Raw genomic sequence first — 19,468 nt, forward strand, 5'->3', positions numbered from 1 at the left:
TCATGGATTATTTGCGCCACAAAAAATGGGATTTGTGCGCCATTCTGCCTGCAAATCACTGTTTAACAAATGGGGATTTGCGGGCAGAATGGCGCACAAATCCCGTTTTTTGGGCACAAATAATCCATGAATTACCCCCTAAATCTCTCCTACCCAAACCCATTAACCCCTCCAGACGGAACCAATCCCCTAGGATCTCAAACCATCTCTTGTTCAGAAACCGTCCCTCCCAAAAACCCTGCTTTCCAGTTCCCTATCTGAATACTCCCGGTGACTTTTTTCTACACCCCTCTGGTCACTATTTCCTTGACTACCCTTCGGTTCAAACAAAATACTACGATTCCCACAATCGCCTTGGTTCATTTCTTGATTCCAGCTATTCCTTTTTACCCCGCAAACTCCACAAATCCGGTCTTTGTGATTATCATTTTCCGAAATCCTAATCTACTGTGACAGAATACTCTTGTTCCTACAATCCCCTATGTTATTTTCTACACCCCAGTCATTTTTGACCATTTCACAAACCCCCATAGGACAATTTGGTATGAACTCTGTTTTACAGAATTGTAATGACGCTGCTTACCTGACATGTCCCGACAGACGGGCCAGGCAAAGTCAAGCAATTAACTTGAACTACACACACCTGACGCCCTTCCTTTTCCCCACAGGGATAAAAGGTGGAGCAGACGAGCACAGGATGAACAAGGCGAGGAAGGCAAGAATGAAAGATGCACAACGGGATGACTAATTCAAGGCGGCATTTCAAGCGAAGGAGAAAGGCAGCGGGAGGCGAGAGGGTGGCGAGGAGAGACGTGACCTTGCCCTTTTCATCCCAGACCCGCAAAGCCTTCCGGGAGGAGAATCTAAGACAGTGAAAAATAGCACAAGTGTCCTGCTGCAGATGTCAACGGTACAATGGGCAAGCCCATGATAATAAGGCGGAGCAGAGGAGACTCCTGCGCCCGTGGTACCGGCCTTGACTCCAGAGAAGCCGAAAGCCAAGTGGTTCATCACAGCCAGTGAGTCGAGGGGAGAATCGATTAGCACCGGGCTGTGTTCAGTGAGAATTGCAAAGTGGCACATTTTGAACTAAGGCTAATGAACTTGAAAAGGAGCTGTTAGAAAAGTGAGGGGAAGACCAGCTGCAGAGGGAAAGCAGCCCCATGTGGGTGCTAACTCGAGAGACCCTGGTTGAGCCCCATATTGAGAAACTACAGAAACCAGAAGGCCATAGGAAGGCTGCCAAAGGAATGCAAAGTGTTCTTATACGTGAGGGTCGAGCAAAAGCCCCATATATTTGAAAGACTTTGATTCGTGAATTGGCATGAAAGCAATGGAAGTGAATCCGGAAACCTCTGAATTGTATAAAAGTGAACATTAAAAAGTAAGGAGGAGTCAGCCCAGAAGAGGGGGACCCATGGGTGAGCCACTATCACCCTGCTCGAGAGCCATAGTAAATCCGGTGAACAAAGGCTAAAAATCGAGAGAGGAGGGGGATCTGAGGCTGAAAAGTCGTTACCCCAAAGCAAGAGACGGCAAGAATAAACCCGAAGGAGGGGTGCCAGAGTTGAAGCTATCACCCAAGTACTGGCAGTCAAGAGAGGTCCGAGCCTGGCTGAGGGAGATCCAAGGGCAAAGTGTTCATCAGAGGTTTGTGTGGAAAATGATACATTAATGGTCAGCCCAGAAGAGGGGGACCCAGGGGTGAAGCTATCCCCCTAACTGAACTTTGGATTACAATTGAGAAGGGTCAGCCCAGAAGAGGGGGACCCAGGGGTGAAACTGTCACCCTACTGCAAATTGTAAAATGCGATACGAGAAGGGTCAGCCCAGAAGAGGGGGACTCAGGGCTGAAACCATCACTCACATTGAACTCCGAAGGCGAACTTTGATTTGTTAAAGGAACTTTTGTTTTGTTGGTTTTTCTGAACATCTCAGGCCCCGAAGGCAAGAGACTTTCTAAGGAATTGAGACATGGCCATTGACAGACCTGAGAACAGCCATTGGAACTGTCATCTCGTGCTAGAGAAGGCCGAGACTGTGCTGTGCTCCACTAGCTCCCATCCTATGCCGTGCTAAAACATGAGGAAGGGAGACCCAAACCACCGCATCCTGACATATTATTTGAGAACACTTCTTAATTTTCTTGCGAACTATCCCACACACTTTTCTGTAATAGTTGTAAGGTTTGGCACTAGGTTTCTTAGTATATGCCCTTTTATTTTGACACAACGCCACCAGGACTGCCTTATTTTTCATTTATTGGTTGAAACCTGTCCCCATCTCAGATATAGGTTTAGATCAAGCGTTTTTCCATCCCGCACACCATTTTGCATTGTTCAATAAACATCCATGAACTGTGATCATTTATATGTGTCTTACTTGTGTCACCGTGAGATTCTCGCACTGCATAGAGCTCTAATCCACACTCCAAGGAGGATACGTTTTTGGGGTCTTGTGCAAAAGTTTCATAATAACACAGTACAACCAAAAAAGTGATGGGTGGAAGGTTGTGAATAAATCTGAACCACTGGCATTGCTCTGGGCAACCTTCCACACCACCGTTTTTAGCCCGTCTGCACCATTGCAAAAGGGGTCAAGCCATATGCAAATCAGTCAGGTACTGCACCGAAACACAAGCAACCCCAGACATGTTTCAGCCTTGTTGGGCCTGCACAGTGAGGTTCAGCTTGGTGATCCACGTCTGCGCATACCCTCTCTCACATAGGGAGACAAACTACAACCCAAAAAGTTATGGGTGGAAGGTTTTGAACCACTGGCATTGCTCTGGGCGTTGCTCTGGGCAGCCTCCCACACCACTGTTTTTTAAGCCCATCTGGGCCATTGCAAAAGGGGTCCAGCCATATGCAAATAAGTCAGGTACTGTCACCAATGGTAGCAGCCCAGCCCAAACTTCTAGGCCAGGTCGCCTCTGCACAGAAACACAAGCAATCCCAGACATGTTTCAGCCTTGTTGGGCCTCCTCGGTTCCCTATGGCGCAGCGAGCCACGTCTGGGCATACCCTCTCGCAAAAGGTTTATAATAACGCAGTACAAACAAAAAAGGGATGGTTGGAAGGTTGTGAATAAATCTGAACCACTGGCACTGCTCTGGGCAACCTTCCGCACCACTTATTAGTTAGCCCGTCTGCACCATTGCAAACGGGGTCCAGCCATACGCAAATCAATCAGGTACTGCCACCAATAGTAGCAGCCCAAACTGCTATACCAGGTCGCCTCTGCACAGAACCACAAGCACCCCAGAAATGTTTTGGCCTTGTTGGGCCTCCTCGGTGAGGTGCAGCTTGGTTCCCTATGGCGCAGCGAGCAAGGGACCCACGTCTGGGCATACCCTCTTTCAAATAGCGAGACAAACTACAACCCAAAAAGTGATGGGCGGAAGGCTTTGAATAAATCTGACCCACTGGCATTGCTCTGGGCAACCTTCCACACCACTGTTTTTAGCCTGTCTGCGCCATTGCAAAAGGGGTCCAGCCAGATGCAAACAAGTCAGGTACTGCCACCAATGGTAGCAGCCCAGCCCGAACTGCTGGTCCAGGTCGCCTATGCACAGAAACACAAGCAACCCCAGACATGTTTCAGCCTTGTTGGGCATACAAGGTGAGGTGCTGCTTGGTTCCCTATGGCGCAGCGAGCCACATCTGGGTATACCCTCTCTCACATAAGGAGACAAACTTCAACCCAAAAAAGTGATGGGTAGAAGGTTTTGAATAAATCTGAACCACTGGCATTGCTCTGGGCAACTTTCCACACCACTTTTTTTTAGCCCGTCTGTGCCATTGCAAACGGGGTCCAGCCATACACAAATCAATCAGGTACTGCCACCAATGGTAGCAGCCCAGCCCAAACTGCTATGCCTGGTCGCTTCTGCACAGAACCACATTCAAACCCAGACATTTTCTGACCTTGTTGGGCCTCCTTGGTGAGGTGCAGCTTGGCTCCCTATGGAGCAGCGAGCAAGGGACCCATGTCTGGGCATACCCTCTCTCACATAGGGAGACAAACTACAACCAAAAAAAGTGATGGTTGGAAGGTTTTGAATACATCTGTCCCACTGGCATTGCTCTGGGCAACCTTCCACACCAATGTTTTTAGCCTGTCTGCGCAATTGCAAAAGGGGTCCAGCCATATGCAAATCAGTCAGCATTTCATCTACACAAAGCAAACTCGGATGTCTTGTTATATACCAATTATTGCCTTTGGCTTGAGATATCTAATTTTCAGCATTATCTCCCACAGGATAAGGTTGCAGCTTTTAAATCGGTTCTGGCAGAGGCCAAAGGCATCCCGCAGGATCTAAGGGAATCAGCAGCTCACTATAGTGTTACAGCATCTAGGGGCATCAGCATTGGTTTGGATCTATGATGCGTGGCTCGGGAGAGAGCTACTCGCTTTAATAAGGATGTTATTTTAAGGGTAGTAACTTGGTCCACTCATCCACTGACGAGGAACTTACTAAAAAGAAGACATCCACCCTCGCAGCAAAGTCTTTGACCGCTGCCACTAAGGGTCCGCAGAAACCCTTTCAGACCTCCAGGCAACCTCACTCTGAATTCAAAAATAAGAGTTTCAGAGGGTTTTGTGCTTATAACGAGAGAAAGGGTAGATAATCGGACAGGTCGCTCACCTTTCAACGACAAAAGCAGCAGAGAACTTCAAATAAAGGTTTCTTTTCTCCCCTCCCCCTCTGCAGTTGCAAAGGTCAAGAAACAATAAGATTTGCATCTGGGTTCACTCCTCTCCTATAAGAGGAAGGATTTCCAATTTCCATCTCAGCTAGCGTGCCATTTCTCAGGATTTGTAGATACTATGAGAGTAGTACAGGTTACTCATTCCCCCATGTCCTCCCTCATCACCCGCACTAATCCAGTTAGGCTCAGCATCTCTGTTTCAAGAGGTTGCCAGTCTTCTGGACATCAAGGCGATTGAGGAAGTCATTTCGGGAAAAATTAGACGGCTTTTACTCCTGCCTTTTGACTGCTCCCAAGAAAAACCATGCAGACCTGTGGACAGTGCTGGTTCGATCCTTTTTAAACCTCTCTGCCCCATTAATAAAATTCAAGATGGTCACACCAGGCCACATTCAGATTGCCCTGAACCAAGGAGATCGGTTGTGGACTTTGGATCTGAAGAGCACTTATCTTCATATTTCAATCTTCGCAGTGTACAAGAAATTCCTCAGATTTCAGCTTGGCCAGTGCCATTATGAGTACTGAGTCCTTCAATTTGAACTAAATGTGGCCCCAGGTTTTTCACAAAGCTTATGAGTCCTGTAACAGTTTATCTCAGGTCCCAGTGGATTCATATTTATCCCAACTTTTACGACTGGCCGGTGAGGGTGGATTCGAGCCATCTGGCTTCAGCAGCTCTTCTGTAATTGCTGGATCTATTCTTCATGCTCGGACTTTCAGTCAATCACAAGAAATCCTGTCTCATCCCAAGTCAGAACATCACTTTCATAGGATTCAGATGGGTTTCCACTGTGGGTAGAATATACCAAACGCAACAAAGGATACAAGACATAAAGCTGTCGGTCGCACACTTCCTCAGTCGAAAAACCATCTTGGTGTGGTGGTTTCAACACCTCCTTGACCTAATCACTAGCTCGTCTAAAGATGAGAAACATTCAGTTGCATCTAGAAGTTTCATGGGACCAGGAAAGGGACCACCAATCGAAAAAGGAATTTAATCCTGTCTGATTTAATACCAGAGCTGCTCTGGTAGATTGTTAGGGAGTATTCTCAAGAATCTGCAAATGTCCCTTACCTTTTGAGACCCCCAGCAACTTTGCTGGATTTCTAGGATTTAAATTTTTACCTGGAAAGAGTGTGAGCCTTTTTTTAAACTCTTTCATGTATTTTGTGTTACTTTTGTGTTCTTTGGAAATGGAGTTTTAAAACAACTCCATAGGCATCATCTTTTCCTTATGTGTCACAAAGCACCTTCAGTGCAGTGACACAGGGGTGTCTTTCAGACTCCCCAAGGTTTAAATACCTTTTCTGGGACTGACTTTTGTCTCCCAGAGCATATAAAGTTAAATTGACTTTACTAGTCTCTTTAAATGTACAGACCCAGCAAACACTATCTTCCTATAGAGTGCTGGAGGGGCTGTCTAGCATCCCCAGAGTCTAAACACTCATGTAACAGTCAAATGTTACCAATTTCTACTTGAAATGGCTGGTGGCAGTGGTTTTTAACAAACTACCATTATTTTTCCCGACCGCGAACACCGGTAGCTAAAAATCGGGACAGCCATGTTTTCCAATCTGGTGACCAAGGCCTATCTGTAAAAACAGACTGCGGTTGACTTTTTTCACCGTTTCTTTTAGGAAAGGTCCTTCTTGTGTTTAACTCTGCAAACCAAACCAGGTTTGGTCCCTTTGTTTGTTGGACTTTGGCGGGCTTCAGTGCTGAAGCCCTCCTCTTTCACCTGAGTGTCTGGGGTGGACAGGATGTGAGGGAGGTGCCTCAAACTCCCTGTGCTTAGTCTCCTAGGAGACCTGAATGCACTCTGGCGTGATTGGCCGGCTGGCTGTCCGGCAAGGACAGCCACCCTACTGTGTGAGGGACAGCCAGGCTGCAATGAATGGGGGAAAACTGTTCAAAAGCAGGTCTCTAGAACTTGGAAAGCAGAGTCGCCACTGGAAATAAAGAACCGAAGACGAGCTGAAGGAAGACAACTGCTGCAACTCCTGGTCCACTGTGAAGCCCTGCTGCATGTCCAAATTGCCTAAAACTCCATCGACAGAGAAGCCCTTCAAGGTTACCTTCTTCCCTTGAGTTTGGTGGGAACAACCAACTCGCAAATCACCTGGACACCGTCCTTATACTGGCCGAATTTTCTTCAGAGTGCTGTTGAAAACCGGATAGCCAGTGGGAAGGATACCAGTTTGTGGTCTTTAAGGCACTCACACCTTAAACCGACGTTTTGCCAAGCTTGTGGCCTCTTCACTGGGCAGTGCAGGAACCTCCCACCATCTTCCTTCTTGTCCCCACGACTGAAGCTCAGGAACAGTGAGATCTGCAGGAACTGCCAGGAACCTCAGCTACAGCTCTTCTTCATTTAAAAGGTACTGTTCAAGTGCGTTGCAGAACTCCGTTCGGCCGTGGTGAAAGTTTGTGAAACTTTCCCAACTTTAAAGGCTTGTCCTTCCCTAAACCACCATCTAACATTTCGTCTAACCAACTACTTCTAAAAACCATGGCAAAGACTTAAACCGTTTATTACCAGAACTGTGTTATCCTATAGAAGACTCTGGACCATTAACTTTGGGCCAGGCCTATTGAATTGAATTGCTGGTTGTAGTGAACTGAAACTATTTGCCCTACCTCTGAAAGTATTTGTGCTATTGGTTCTTATAACCTTGTCTTTTTACCCCTTTTTAAAGTAACTGAAGTGCCATTTTGCTCCCACTTCAGGAGAGCTGAACTTGTTTAGGAACTGATTGGTTGTGTATTGTAGTGTATTAGATTGTGATATTGAGCTGCTCTTGCTAGTGGAATGTTTTTTTAAATGACTGTGTAAATAAATGTATATTCTTTTACCAAGAAAACTTGACTAAGTGTTTTTTAGAATCACTGTGATTGCTAGTCCTTTGTATTACCTATTGTCCTGCTCACTTTACTCTTGAGATAATTCTGGCTGCTCAGCCACTGCTACCACATTACTGTGTAGTATAGGCTTGTACCAAAGGTGAAATTGTACTGACACTTGTAGTCTTAATTGTGTGTAGTATTCCCAAAGGGTACTGCATGTGATTCTGCCTAACATAGATTTGCGAGTAGAATCTTCAACAAGGAGTTCCTTTTCAAGATCTATCACTAGCACGTATCCTGGAAATGGGTCGCCAGAGAGAACGAAGAGATGCACAAGTAGCAGCCATGGAGGCTGCAGTGACTCACCTCCCGGTGGACGCTGGAGAACCAGAATCGGTAGTGGCTGCTGTTGCCACACGAGGTTGACGCAGAGGCCGAGAGAACTTGACGCCAAAATGAACAGACACGTGCGAGTGGTGTGGGGGTGCATGGCACAAGTGGGAAACATGACCAGCACAAGTGGTGAAGTGCCAAAAATGTGCCTGATTCAACCATTTTTCCACGGTATGGCTGATCTCCACACCAAGAAAGAGCCAAGAAGGAAGCGACAAAAGGCAAAAACAGGAGAAACAAAGGGAGGGCTTGAGCAGTAGCAGAAGAACAAAGTGGCAGCGAAAGCGGATGTGAAGAGCAGTCAGAAGAAGAATCCTCACCGGAACGGCAAACACAGCACCATGACAGGAGGGTCAAGAAAGCACACATGATCTCTGCAATAGTCCCAAAGAGAGGAAAGAAGTAGGCAACATACTGGGCACAGCAGACATGCATGGTCCTGGCAGTTGGGGCACCCACCTGCATGGTCATAGACAACAGGGCCACAGCCAACATCATGTCGACATCCAGGTTTGAAAAGCTCCTCCCGTGACCTCGACTACAACAGAAAACAGTAAGGCTATTCGCTTATGGAAGCCACTGCCAGTAAAGGGATCATTTAAAACTAACCTCACCTAAAACAGCAAAACTTGCCCCACATGCATGCATGTGGTGGATGCCGGCCTTGGGACTTTGCTCAGCTGCAAGACAAGGGAACGACTCAAGGTCATACACTTCACGTTCAGTCTTCAGGCTCCCATAATCGAACCACTGTTAGACAAACACACTAAGCGATTCCAGAGGATTGGTTGGCTCAAGAACAGAAACAATACTCTACACATCGATCCTATTGTAGAACCCAAAGCTGTACGACACCGGTGGGTGCCATTCCACATGATGAAAGCAGTTGAAGCAGAGCTAAAGAAGCTGGAAGACCTCTGCATCATTGAAAAGACATCAGGCCCAACCCTGTGGGTCTCTGATGGTCACAGCGAAGCCAAAGCAGCCTCAAGCAGTAAGGATCTGTATTGATATAAGTTTACCCAAAATAGGGTGAAAAAGACACATCACCCCGACCATTGATGAACTGATAGGGGACCTCACAGGGGCGAAGGTGTTCAGCCATCTAGAGCTGGGGTCAGGATACCACCAGAAAAAGCTAGTGAAATAATACCATTGCATAATGTTAATCTCATCCCATTTGAGACTGCGGCGATACAGCAGACTGAACTTTGGAATTTCATCTGCGGCTGATGTAGTCTAGAACGAGATCCGAAAAGTACTTCAAGACTGAACGGGATCCATAAACGTCAGTGATGACATGCTTGTCAGTCCCCAGAAGAGCATTATGAACACCTGGCCTCAGTACTCCAACACCATGAAAAATCAGGGGTGGCGCCCCATGCAGAAAAAGAAGAACCAGTATTCTTTGGGTACATATTCAATGCTAATGAAGTGTCTCTGGACTCAGCGAAGGTAGCAGATGTCAAAGGTGACGATCCCCCTAGCTCAGTGTCCAATATAAGGAGCTTCCTGGGGATGGTAACATACTGTGCCCATTTCATTTGTGACAGTGGCAGCACCACTGAGAGAACTGACGCTGAATGGAGTGCCCTGGGTGTGGGGCCCTGAGCAAAAGGCAGCATTCCACAGAATAAAGAACACGCTGCTAACAGGGACCACCATGGCATACTTCGACATGGCCAAGAAAACAGAGCTATTGGTAGACGCCAGCCCAGTAGAACTTGGGGCTGTCCTAACACAAGTAGACAACCAAGGTACAATTTCCGTGACTGGTTTCGCCAGCCGGGCACTCGCAAAAACAGAGCTGAATTACGCCCACATCTAGAAGGAGGAGCTAGCCATACTCTGGGGCTGTCGACACTTCCATGTCTACCTAGTAATACATCTGCTAAGAGTGTACACAGACCAGTAACCAGTGGTGCTGATATTGAAAGGATCACCTACCGGCCAGTATAGAATGATGGATGCTGCAACTAGAACAGTTCAACATCGAAGTGGCCTTCAATGTGGGCGCAGACAACCCAGCAGACTACCTCTCACAGCACCTCAGACCGGCCACTCCTTCAGAATGTGAAGCCGCAAAAGAAACAGAAGAGCATGTCTGCCACGTCGTAGCATGTGCAAAACCAAAAGTCATGAGAATAAAAGACATAGCCGATGAGACGTCCGAAAACACCTGCTTTCAACTGGCCAAGGATGCCATATTATCAGGAGAATGGAAGAACTTCCTTTTCTCCTCTGCTTTCTCTCTCTCTCTCTCCCCTGCTGACCTACCTGTCTGCTGCGCCGACTGGTTGCCTACCCCAGAGTCGCACTGGGCACCATGTTGCTCCATGACCAGTCTCTCATGCACTGCCACCATGTTGCTCCATGACCAGTCTCCCATGCACTGCCTCAGGACCTACCGTGCACTTAGGGGTTGTAACTTTAACCTTTGCAGCCCCCTGCCTCATTGCACTTACCCCGAGTCGCGGTGCCCTGGCTGCACTCACTAAGAGCAATGCTGTCCTGATTGTACTGCCCCTTTACCCTCTTCCTGGCACTTCCCCCTCTCCCTTCCCCCTGCACTTCTACACACTTGCACGATCTGAATGACAGAAGGCTTAGTAAGATCGTTTGTCTTGTCCTCCCTCTGCCCCCCCTTTTTTCTTGCCACGCCTACAAACACTTGTGTGCTGGCACATTATAAATGACATATCATATCACAGCACCCCAGCGGCTCAAGAGATGCTCCAAGGAATATTCAGCATCCGACTTGAAATATTGGTATCCCCAGAAGGCCTCATCCTAAAAGGTCACACAATTGTCCTGCTAGTAGCTCTTGAGCACTGAGCGCTTCACCGGGCACAGGAAGGACATCAGGGCATCGTGAAGACCCAAGTGTTCCTCAAATCGCAGGTATGGATGCCTAACATCCAAAATCGATCAGCATTCATTTGTGCACGATCGCAAACGAAGCGTACCTGTGGTCGATGAATACAACAGATATCCAAAAACCAACAGATGCCCTGTCAGTAGTTACAGCTGCGCAGAAGATGTTCACAGTACATGGCCTACCCCGCCAGGTCAAGAGCGACAATGGGCCGCCATTCAAAAGGCAGGAGAACCATGGGTTCTTCAACAACCTAAACATTCAACACCACTGGATAACTCCATGTTGCATACAAGCAAATGGAGATGCCCAACGATTCATGGCATCTATCAACAAGCTATGCAATCCTTCAAGCAAGTTAGCCCATCAGCTTTAATACTCAGAGTACCAATACAAGTAGGTTTACTGCTACATGAGAACTGGGATGTCCCTGAAGTAGATGACAAGAGAGTTGAACGACAGAGACAGCCTTACAACGCCAAGGAAAGGCAGGCAAGAGGAGTCCAACACCATAACCTCATTGTCAGAAACTCTGCCCTAGTGAAGACGAGATTCCCACGCAAGAAGATGACACCACCATATGAGTCCCAGCCATGGATAGTGGTAGAGGCCAACCATGTAGAGAGAAGAGGCAAAGCACGCCAGCCTCAACAGCATTCCGAAATGATGGAGCAAAGGTACGAAAATGAGCCACCAGTGGCAAACAACCCGAAGCAACCAAGAGAAACAGGGGCAGGTCAGGAAAATCCAAAGCAGAACAAACACTGAAGCCTGGCCAGCAAAGGCTTCTCAATGCCCCAAGAAGACAAGACATCTGAAGAGACTGCCACACCAGCGCGAAAGAATCAGTCCCAATACACTCTGCGAGAGCATCCAAACCCACCTACCAAGTTCAGAGGCTACGTCCTTCATGGAGTATATCAGCGAGCCAGGATTAAAGAGAATGCATACACTTTTTATCCAAGTTGGGGACTGTATCTGGGCCAGGACATAGAGACGTCCGGTTGTGGCCAGAGATCCTGCGACACTGACAAAACACGTCATGACACATAGGCCACGATGTGCCTGCAAGTAGGGATAGGAAATAAAGATAGGTGGGCTCCGGAAACGGGGTCAGAGTGTGACAGACCATCAACGTGTGAGGTCTCCTTTTTTCCGCCTGCAGGCACAGAAGCACGCACCAGCCAACATCACACCATTAACAATACATTCAAAGATCAGAAGGGCGATGGAGTGGACTACAATTCTGTGTGGGGTCCATAGTTTGGGGCTTCTCTTTCTCCCAAAACCTTCACAGTTTCGAAATGAAAACTACTTTAAAAAAATGTTTTCCTTTGCAGGTTTAGTCACTTGTAACTTAACTATGCAAACATTACCACTGATGTATCAAGACTTACGTATGTTATCGAATACATTTAGTGGTTCTTCCTGACAGGCCTGTCTAGTGACATATTGCACCCTAAATGCTCATTCTCTTAAATCGCTGACTGGTAGCTGTAAATATGTAACCTGAGAGTTACGCTTCTAGAGCTGCTGCTCTGGTTGATGTCAAACAGCGACTGGAAACGGTTCATGCTGGGGTACAATCAATCACAAATGAGGATTGCTCAGGTGTATTTGCTGAATGGAAAACCAGAGAAATGCGTGCCACAGCCGGTACTGTATTGTAATATTTAACAGCAAACATTTTCATGAGCGTACTCGTAGACGTGGACCATTTTGGGAAACATGAAAGCTCACTCCCAATTCTGTCTTTGTCTCTTTGTTTTTTTGCACTTGTGTAGCGGAGTTAGAAGAAGCCCAGCAGAAGTGTCCCCCGTGGTGGTACAAGTTTGCCCATAAAGTTTTGATCTGGGACTGCTGCGCCTTGTATGTGAAGTTCAAAGGGATGGTTAGGTTTGTGGTGATGGACCCCTTTGTTGACCTGGGAATTACGATCTGCATCGTGCTGAACACACTCTTCATGGCCATGGAACATTACCCGATGACGCCGCAGTTTGAGCACGTGCTGAACATTGGAAATCTGGTATGAAATGTCTATTTTTGTGAATTTCTTTTTTTGTTGTGTGACATTTATGTAGTGAGACATCTGACATTTTCATTGCTTCTGAGTGCCAGCAGTGGGCTTGATTTAATTAGCAGTTTGTGGCCTGCTGTTCTGTTTCTCAGCCAGAGAAACCTTTGGAGGTCTTGGATCTGTAACCTTCCCCAAAGGGTTTTGGGGTCCCCAATACCCTTTTGTGTAGGCATTGTATTGAAACAGTAAACCATATAAAGTAAAGAAGACACGTTTACTAAATATATATCAATGTTCTGATAATTGGAATTGGCACCGGAGGAAGAGATGCTAGCCAATCAGGCGGACAAGAACGAATGCTTTACCTGTCTTCAATGCAGTCCACCGATGTGTCCCACTCGGCCGCTATTTTTTCAACCCTCTCCATTCCCGCACTGCCCATTATTCACTCCTTCAACCCAACACACTCCACTACCCCCAAGCTCCCATCTCCCTGCCCCCCCCTTTTATGTCCGTAGGGGCCACGTTTGTTTGTAGTTATTTTTTTAAAGGAGTCTGATGCGCACTGACTGCTCAGAGCCAAATACCCACAAAAAAGCTATTAACACCCCAGCTTACATGCTTGGAGTGCTATTAGCTATATGTGCCGAGGGTGGGTGGATTTCCATTGCCAGCTGGTAACATTCAGGGCCCAGTTAAGACCCTCTCTTTTCTCTGGCCCCTAACCTAGGGCTGAAGAGCCGTTACTCACCAGTACCCCCCTCCCCTCCTCCCCTCCTTAGTCTATTTGGTTTAAGTAAAGATTTGTTTGCTGGAGCTACCATGAATCAAATAAAGTTGGGTCGACCCGATGTACACTTCTGGGAATAGGGACACCAGGAGATAGGCGCTGAAGAACCAAGCAGGGTGATATCGATGTGACGTTACTCACAATAATGTACTTTGTTAGGAAAGATTTTCTTTTTGTTACTTTCCTTCCATAGACTTTTACGGGACACCCTTTCTTTTTACTATGATATGATATGATAGGTTATTTATAACGCGCTTAATATCCAGAGGTTTCTAAGCGCAGACCCGGGAATCGAACCTGTGTTGCTTTGTGTCGTTTTGCTTCTAAGGTGAACACATTGCTGCTGAGCTATCTTCCCGAGACATGTTTTGACTGCTTACCCTGGGTTTTGGAGATAAGTAAATCCTTCTTTTTCTTCCCTTGCCTTTTTCTTATTCTTATGGGGAAACTGATCAGTCCATAAGACTATGGGCTTCATTACGAATTTGGTGGTAATTGTGCGGTAATTTCACCAAATAACCACCAAATTCAATTACTGTTACTTCCACTTGGTCCCGAGTGTTTACAAGTGGCAGCATGACAGTATAAATACCAGTTTTTGGAGGCCATAGGGCTCCATGGGGATTTTGGCTGACGCAGTAAATGCTGGAGGTAAATTCAACCCCCTACAGCCAAACCCATAGTTCAGAAGTGAGGAAATGCGGCGGGAATGCAGCAGTGATGGAATTAACTCTGCATTCCCACAGATTTCACCCGCACCGCCAACCTTGTAATGAGGCCCATTTTGTCTCCCTTAGTGAATTTCCTGTATTTTTAAAGCTGCTCAGATCCCCTTACAGTGTGGTTAGGATAATTTGCATCCTTGAAACTTTTTCTCTTTCATCTTTGTGGTTCCAAATGCAACGTGTCAGGATGGCTTGGAGGTAGTGGATATTTTTCTACTCTGTTTTGAACTTTTAACTCATGCACTTTTTCAATTATGCAAATGTAGACTAAGATTGACTAGCACTCTGAAATGGCTGTCCCTAGAGATTTTCGCCTGTCCTTTAACCCAGGTTGTCCTTTGGCGTTCTTCCTGCCCTCATGCATTAATGGATTGCCCATTCCTAGGTAAAGCTTCTGCTTTCTCGGGCAAAGTGGTGGTCTGTGTATGAGGCTAGATGAGATGTAGGGGCTGGGACTATCTGGTCTTAGTCCACATCCTGGTCACATGGTGTTTGTTGTGGGGCAGAATGTGTGGCCAGTGGCTAACCCTGATTGGATAGCCACTGCCAGTTTGAATGCTGCAGATCCTTACCATTGGCGGGCCTGGGAGCACTTCCAGTCCGAATCTTGGATAACAGGAGGACTCCTACAGATCATCATTGGAGCCAAGATTCCTATTTAGAAATGCATTGCACTGATGACCTGAGAATGACCATTGCAGCTGACCAGTATTGCCTCTAGCCAAGTCCACGTGAAGCCCCGCTCCTCTGTCCCCATCACAAGAAGGCCCTCATCAGTGCTGCTAACTGTGGGCCTGCGGGAACAACCAGTCTTGACCCCCGCTCGAGGATCCGTGCCTGCTGAGCCTTGGAAGGGCCATTGACCATCTAGAGTACTGACCATCTCTCTCCTGTGCTACCTTGCTGCAGTTGTCGCTGTTCTGAGTCCCTCCTTGGAAGTTGGAGGATGCTCAACCTGTGCTACAAGTTTCCTGCTCCTGCATGTTCAGCCTTCTAGTCACAATGAAAGTTGTGCCTAGCCTACTCCATTGTTTTCCAACCAAAGATCACCTATCGCTTCCTGACTGCGGTGACTCCCATTGCAAGGCCTCCTGAGGTTGGCAGCTCTGTAGATGTCTTCTTTCTTTCGTCGCAAGGGCCATCAGGTGGACAGTCCCTGGAACCAAGATTCCAGTCCTGCATCCAACTGAAATTAAATCCTGTGTCTGAAAGTGACCTCTGCACCCGTGACCCCTGGGCCTCCCTTGACCGGAAGGGCGTGTCCCTAGCAGAATCCAGAACCTCTGAAGTGATCTCTAGAGAGATTGGAGCAAGGGGGAGTACATTACCATACCTTTTCCTCCCCGCCGACCCTCCATAGGGTTACATGGGTATATAGTCCTGGCCCTATCTCTCTCTTGCCTGATTCAAATTGGTGATGATCTAGTGTAGTCTGGGATGCTCGCCTTAGCCTTCCTTAGTGTGGTGAGAGCTACTTACCTGAACTTTTCCTAACTTTTGGAGCTCTGGCACCGCCTGGCTAACTATCGCCCGATCTCCATCACTCCTTTTCTGGGCTAACCCCTGGAAAAGCTGTCCATCTCCCAGCTTAATCTTCAAACTGAATCTGTTTGTTGTCTCCATGACCATCAGTCTGGCTTCAGAGCAGCCAGAAGCACGGAAATTGCTCTTCTGAACATCCGTGAAGACTTGCTCTCTAACCTTGATTCTAATCTCCCCTCTGTCCTCATCTTACTCAATCTCTCTTCTGCCTTTGACATGGGTAACCATGCCATCCTGCTCAATAGGCTCCTTGATAACCTAGGTATCACCGATCAGGCCCTGGCCTGGCTGATCTCAGTCCTCTCTGATCGACCCGCCCAGGTCCAACTTGGGCCGTTCCTTTCCTCTATCTCACTCTCTACCTGTGGTGTTCCCCAGGGGTCTAGACTCTCTCCCTGGCTGTTCAACCAATACCTGCCACCTCTCGCCCACCGCATTGCCACTCTCTGCTCCAACTTTCAGTGCTATGCAGATGACATAAAGCTTGTTTACAGGCTCCCCTCTGCCACCTCTTCTCCTTCTCTCATCTCTGACTGTCTGTCTGCTATCCAGGAGTGGTGTGCCGCCAACGATATCTGCCTTAATGCCAGTAAGACACAGATTCTCCTCATCGGCACACCTGCACCCTCCTTTCGTGTCACTCTCTGTCTGGCCTCCCTTGATCCTCTTCCTGCTCCCACCTGTGAGGCTAAGAACCTTGGGGTCATCTTCGACCCTCCTCACATCTAAAAAGTCAAACTACCAACTGCACCTCCTGAGTTATTCATCCTTTCCTCTCCTTCCCCCAGAAGCTCACTGTCTCTAAAGTTCTGGTTCTCTATACTATTACTACTGCAATAGCTTCTTTCTAAATCTGCCTGCTTCTACTCTCCGCCCTCTGCAACTTGTCCAGAACAGGACTGCAAGACTTGTCCATGGCCTCAAGCCCAGGGATCGTATCTCTCCAGCACTGCCATTTCTGCATTGGCTCCCAGTGGCTGCAAGGATTAAGTTCAGACCCTCTGCATTGTCCACAAGGCCTTCTGGGGCCTGGGGCCTCAATACCTCCAACTCTCTCTTTATAAATACCTTCCTACTCAAGCTTTTCACTCCTCCACCTCCAATTCCTTTAGGGTCAGTCTCTTCTCCAAGCAACAAGTTGGTGGTAGATCTCTTTCTTCGGCTGTGGCCTCCCTCTGGAACAGCCTCCCTGCCTTTCTGAAACTTGAGGAGAACCATCTTGGTTCTGGAGCACCTCAAGACCTTCCTCTTTGCTTCTGCCTTCTCTCTTCCTCTGCCCTGCTGATTTCCTGTCTGATACTGCACTGGTCACCTGGCTACCCTCTGATTTCAGGCCGAGGTCCCTGCCCACCCAGTTGCACACCTGCACTGCCTCCCGGAAACCCTTGCACTTGGATCTGTATCTGTAATTTGGGACACCTGCTGCCTGCCCTTACCCTTGCACCTGCCACTTGCTGGCCGCACTTCTTGTTTTTGTTTTGATCCAATGTACAACACTGCCACCTCCCCTTTCCCCTGGCACTTTTCCCCTCCCCGCACCTCTGCACTTGCGCAATCTCAATGTCACTTGGCCTAGTAAGATCGTTGTCTCTGTCCTCCCTCTGTTTCCCCTTCCTTGCCTCGTCGCGCCTTGAAACACTTGTGTATAGGCGCGTTACAATTGCCATATCATATCATTTCATAGTCTAATCCTATAGTAAACCTACCTTAAGGTATATCTTTTCTGAACTGATGATTTTAGGGAACTAGGCCCCAATCCATCAAAAGGTTCAATTTAGTAAGTGTTAGGGAATTATTCTAGTGTTGTGCTCAAGTGTTTCTACTGTGTGTTCCATATCGGATTACTGATCTGTATTGCACTGGTTTTCAATCAAATGCTTTTCTATCTTCTCACTAGAGTGGATGAATATGTGTATTTTAAGGTAGTTTCTGTGACAATACTTACCTAGAGGTTTCATTGCTTACTGTGCATTTTAAAGGCCTAATAAATCATTGTATATGTGTTTACTTCTCTGTCTAAATGGAATTATTGGAGTGCTCTGTGTGTGTCTAATAGTAGCCCTAGACCACTCTCACACCCCTCCTATGTCTAAGCCTTACTGCTCTGCTACCTACCTTGATTTGGTTTGGCCAGACTCCAGTTCAGTGTCTTTCCTGTTCACCATAATAGGCTGGCCTCCCCAAGGGTTGATTTTGGAAATCGATCTTAACATTGTGGTGTTCAGTGGTGGGGCAATGTCTTACGACATTCAGTGTAAATCCACTGGAGTGATTAAATAGTTTCTGGTACATAGAACTCTAGTCTTTAAATGTTTTAGGCTTGTCAAAGGTACATAACCTATAGTGTATCATGGAAACATTCACTAATACTACTCTTGCTCTGCAAAAAGTTAAATAATTGAAAACGTTGGGTTCAGCTAATTGTTTGTCTACTTCTGGTAACAAGCACAAAACGGATGGATCATCAGGAATCTAGGAAAAAGGCTTTACCTGATGCTAGTTGTGTAGATGATGATGGGGACAGGGCCCAACAGTAGTAATTGTCCTTTTATTTTTGAAACCACAGAGGGCACAAGTGAATTTGAAGAGCGGACTTCTCAATCCTCAACTTCTACTTGTGATGCTTAATCTATATATGATTTGGAAACGGATAGGCTTAGGCTCAAGGTGATGGAAATCAAATATATTATGGTAAAGATGGAGTCAGATGAGATTGTAAAAGAAAAGGACTAAACTTTCCAGCTGGAGTTGTCCAGGCTGAATGTGCCTAGAGCTTTCTCCAGAGGGCTTGTGAACAGAACGGGGTCCTCCGCTGATACAAGATCTTTAAGGATCTGTTGAATGTTTATGATGAGAAAAATAACATTATAGATTGATTGACTGAATTAGAGTATGCTTGTATTGTATTGTAATGTAATTGTCATTTGTGTAGCGCATTTTACCCTTGGTATGGGCCAAACGCGCTGTTGGTTGAACGCCCTTGGAGGACTGAAGTCTAGGTGTGGAAAATTTGTCAGAGGTGTTTAGAATGCGTGTGTGCATTTTAGTCAGTACCATCGTACTGGCGTAGGAGGGGGTGGCCATGTCCCAGCTAGCTACCCATGTTGAGCTGGCATCTGGATGGGTGCCGAGAGGTAGTCAGGAGAGTATGCAAGAACAGGAGACTCATAATGCTTTGCGTGCAGCTAAACCACATTTCGATTGGATTGTGTCCTCCCATGTTTTCCTCATTTTATGATAATCGTATCCCAGCTTCAGCTGCTTCGGAAAAAATGTTCACCAGGGGGCGCTGTGTTAGAGACCACAGAGTCGAAGTCCCTTGAGGGCCGCCGTCGGGCGTCGATGTCATCCGCTGCATAAAGGGCTTGAGCAGCACCTGTTATTTCAGTTCGTTTTTTCCTATTGCAACTGCTTCGTGTTACGAACGGCGCATCAAGAATTTCTTCGACAATGTCTTCGTCTTCAACTCCCTCCACACCCAAGACAGGGTTAAAAGAATGAAGTGTGGCAGGAAGATGTCTATTACTGACCCCCATCGGAATTGCCTCTGGTGCCTCAGCCCAGACCAT

General features: G+C 47.1%; 1 protein-coding gene across 3 annotated transcripts in view; it reads left to right on the forward strand.

The window, feature by feature from the left end:
• The window catches only part of LOC138521307 (sodium channel protein type 4 subunit alpha-like), a 3,496,387-nt gene that overhangs the window by 1,943,465 nt on the left and 1,533,454 nt on the right, over positions 1–19,468 (forward strand). For all 3 annotated transcript variants that reach the window (XM_069634046.1, XM_069634045.1, XM_069634044.1), the window contains one exon: positions 12,610–12,851. In XM_069634046.1, coding sequence (XP_069490147.1) covers positions 12,610–12,851 — 242 coding nt within the window. The remainder of the gene's footprint in view (positions 1–12,609; positions 12,852–19,468) is intronic.

The sequence above is a fragment of the Ambystoma mexicanum genome, chromosome 13 (assembly GCF_040938575.1).
Source record: "Ambystoma mexicanum isolate Mex_15411 chromosome 13, UKY_AmexF1_1, whole genome shotgun sequence".
In the NCBI taxonomy this organism is placed as follows: Eukaryota; Metazoa; Chordata; class Amphibia; order Caudata; family Ambystomatidae; genus Ambystoma; species Ambystoma mexicanum.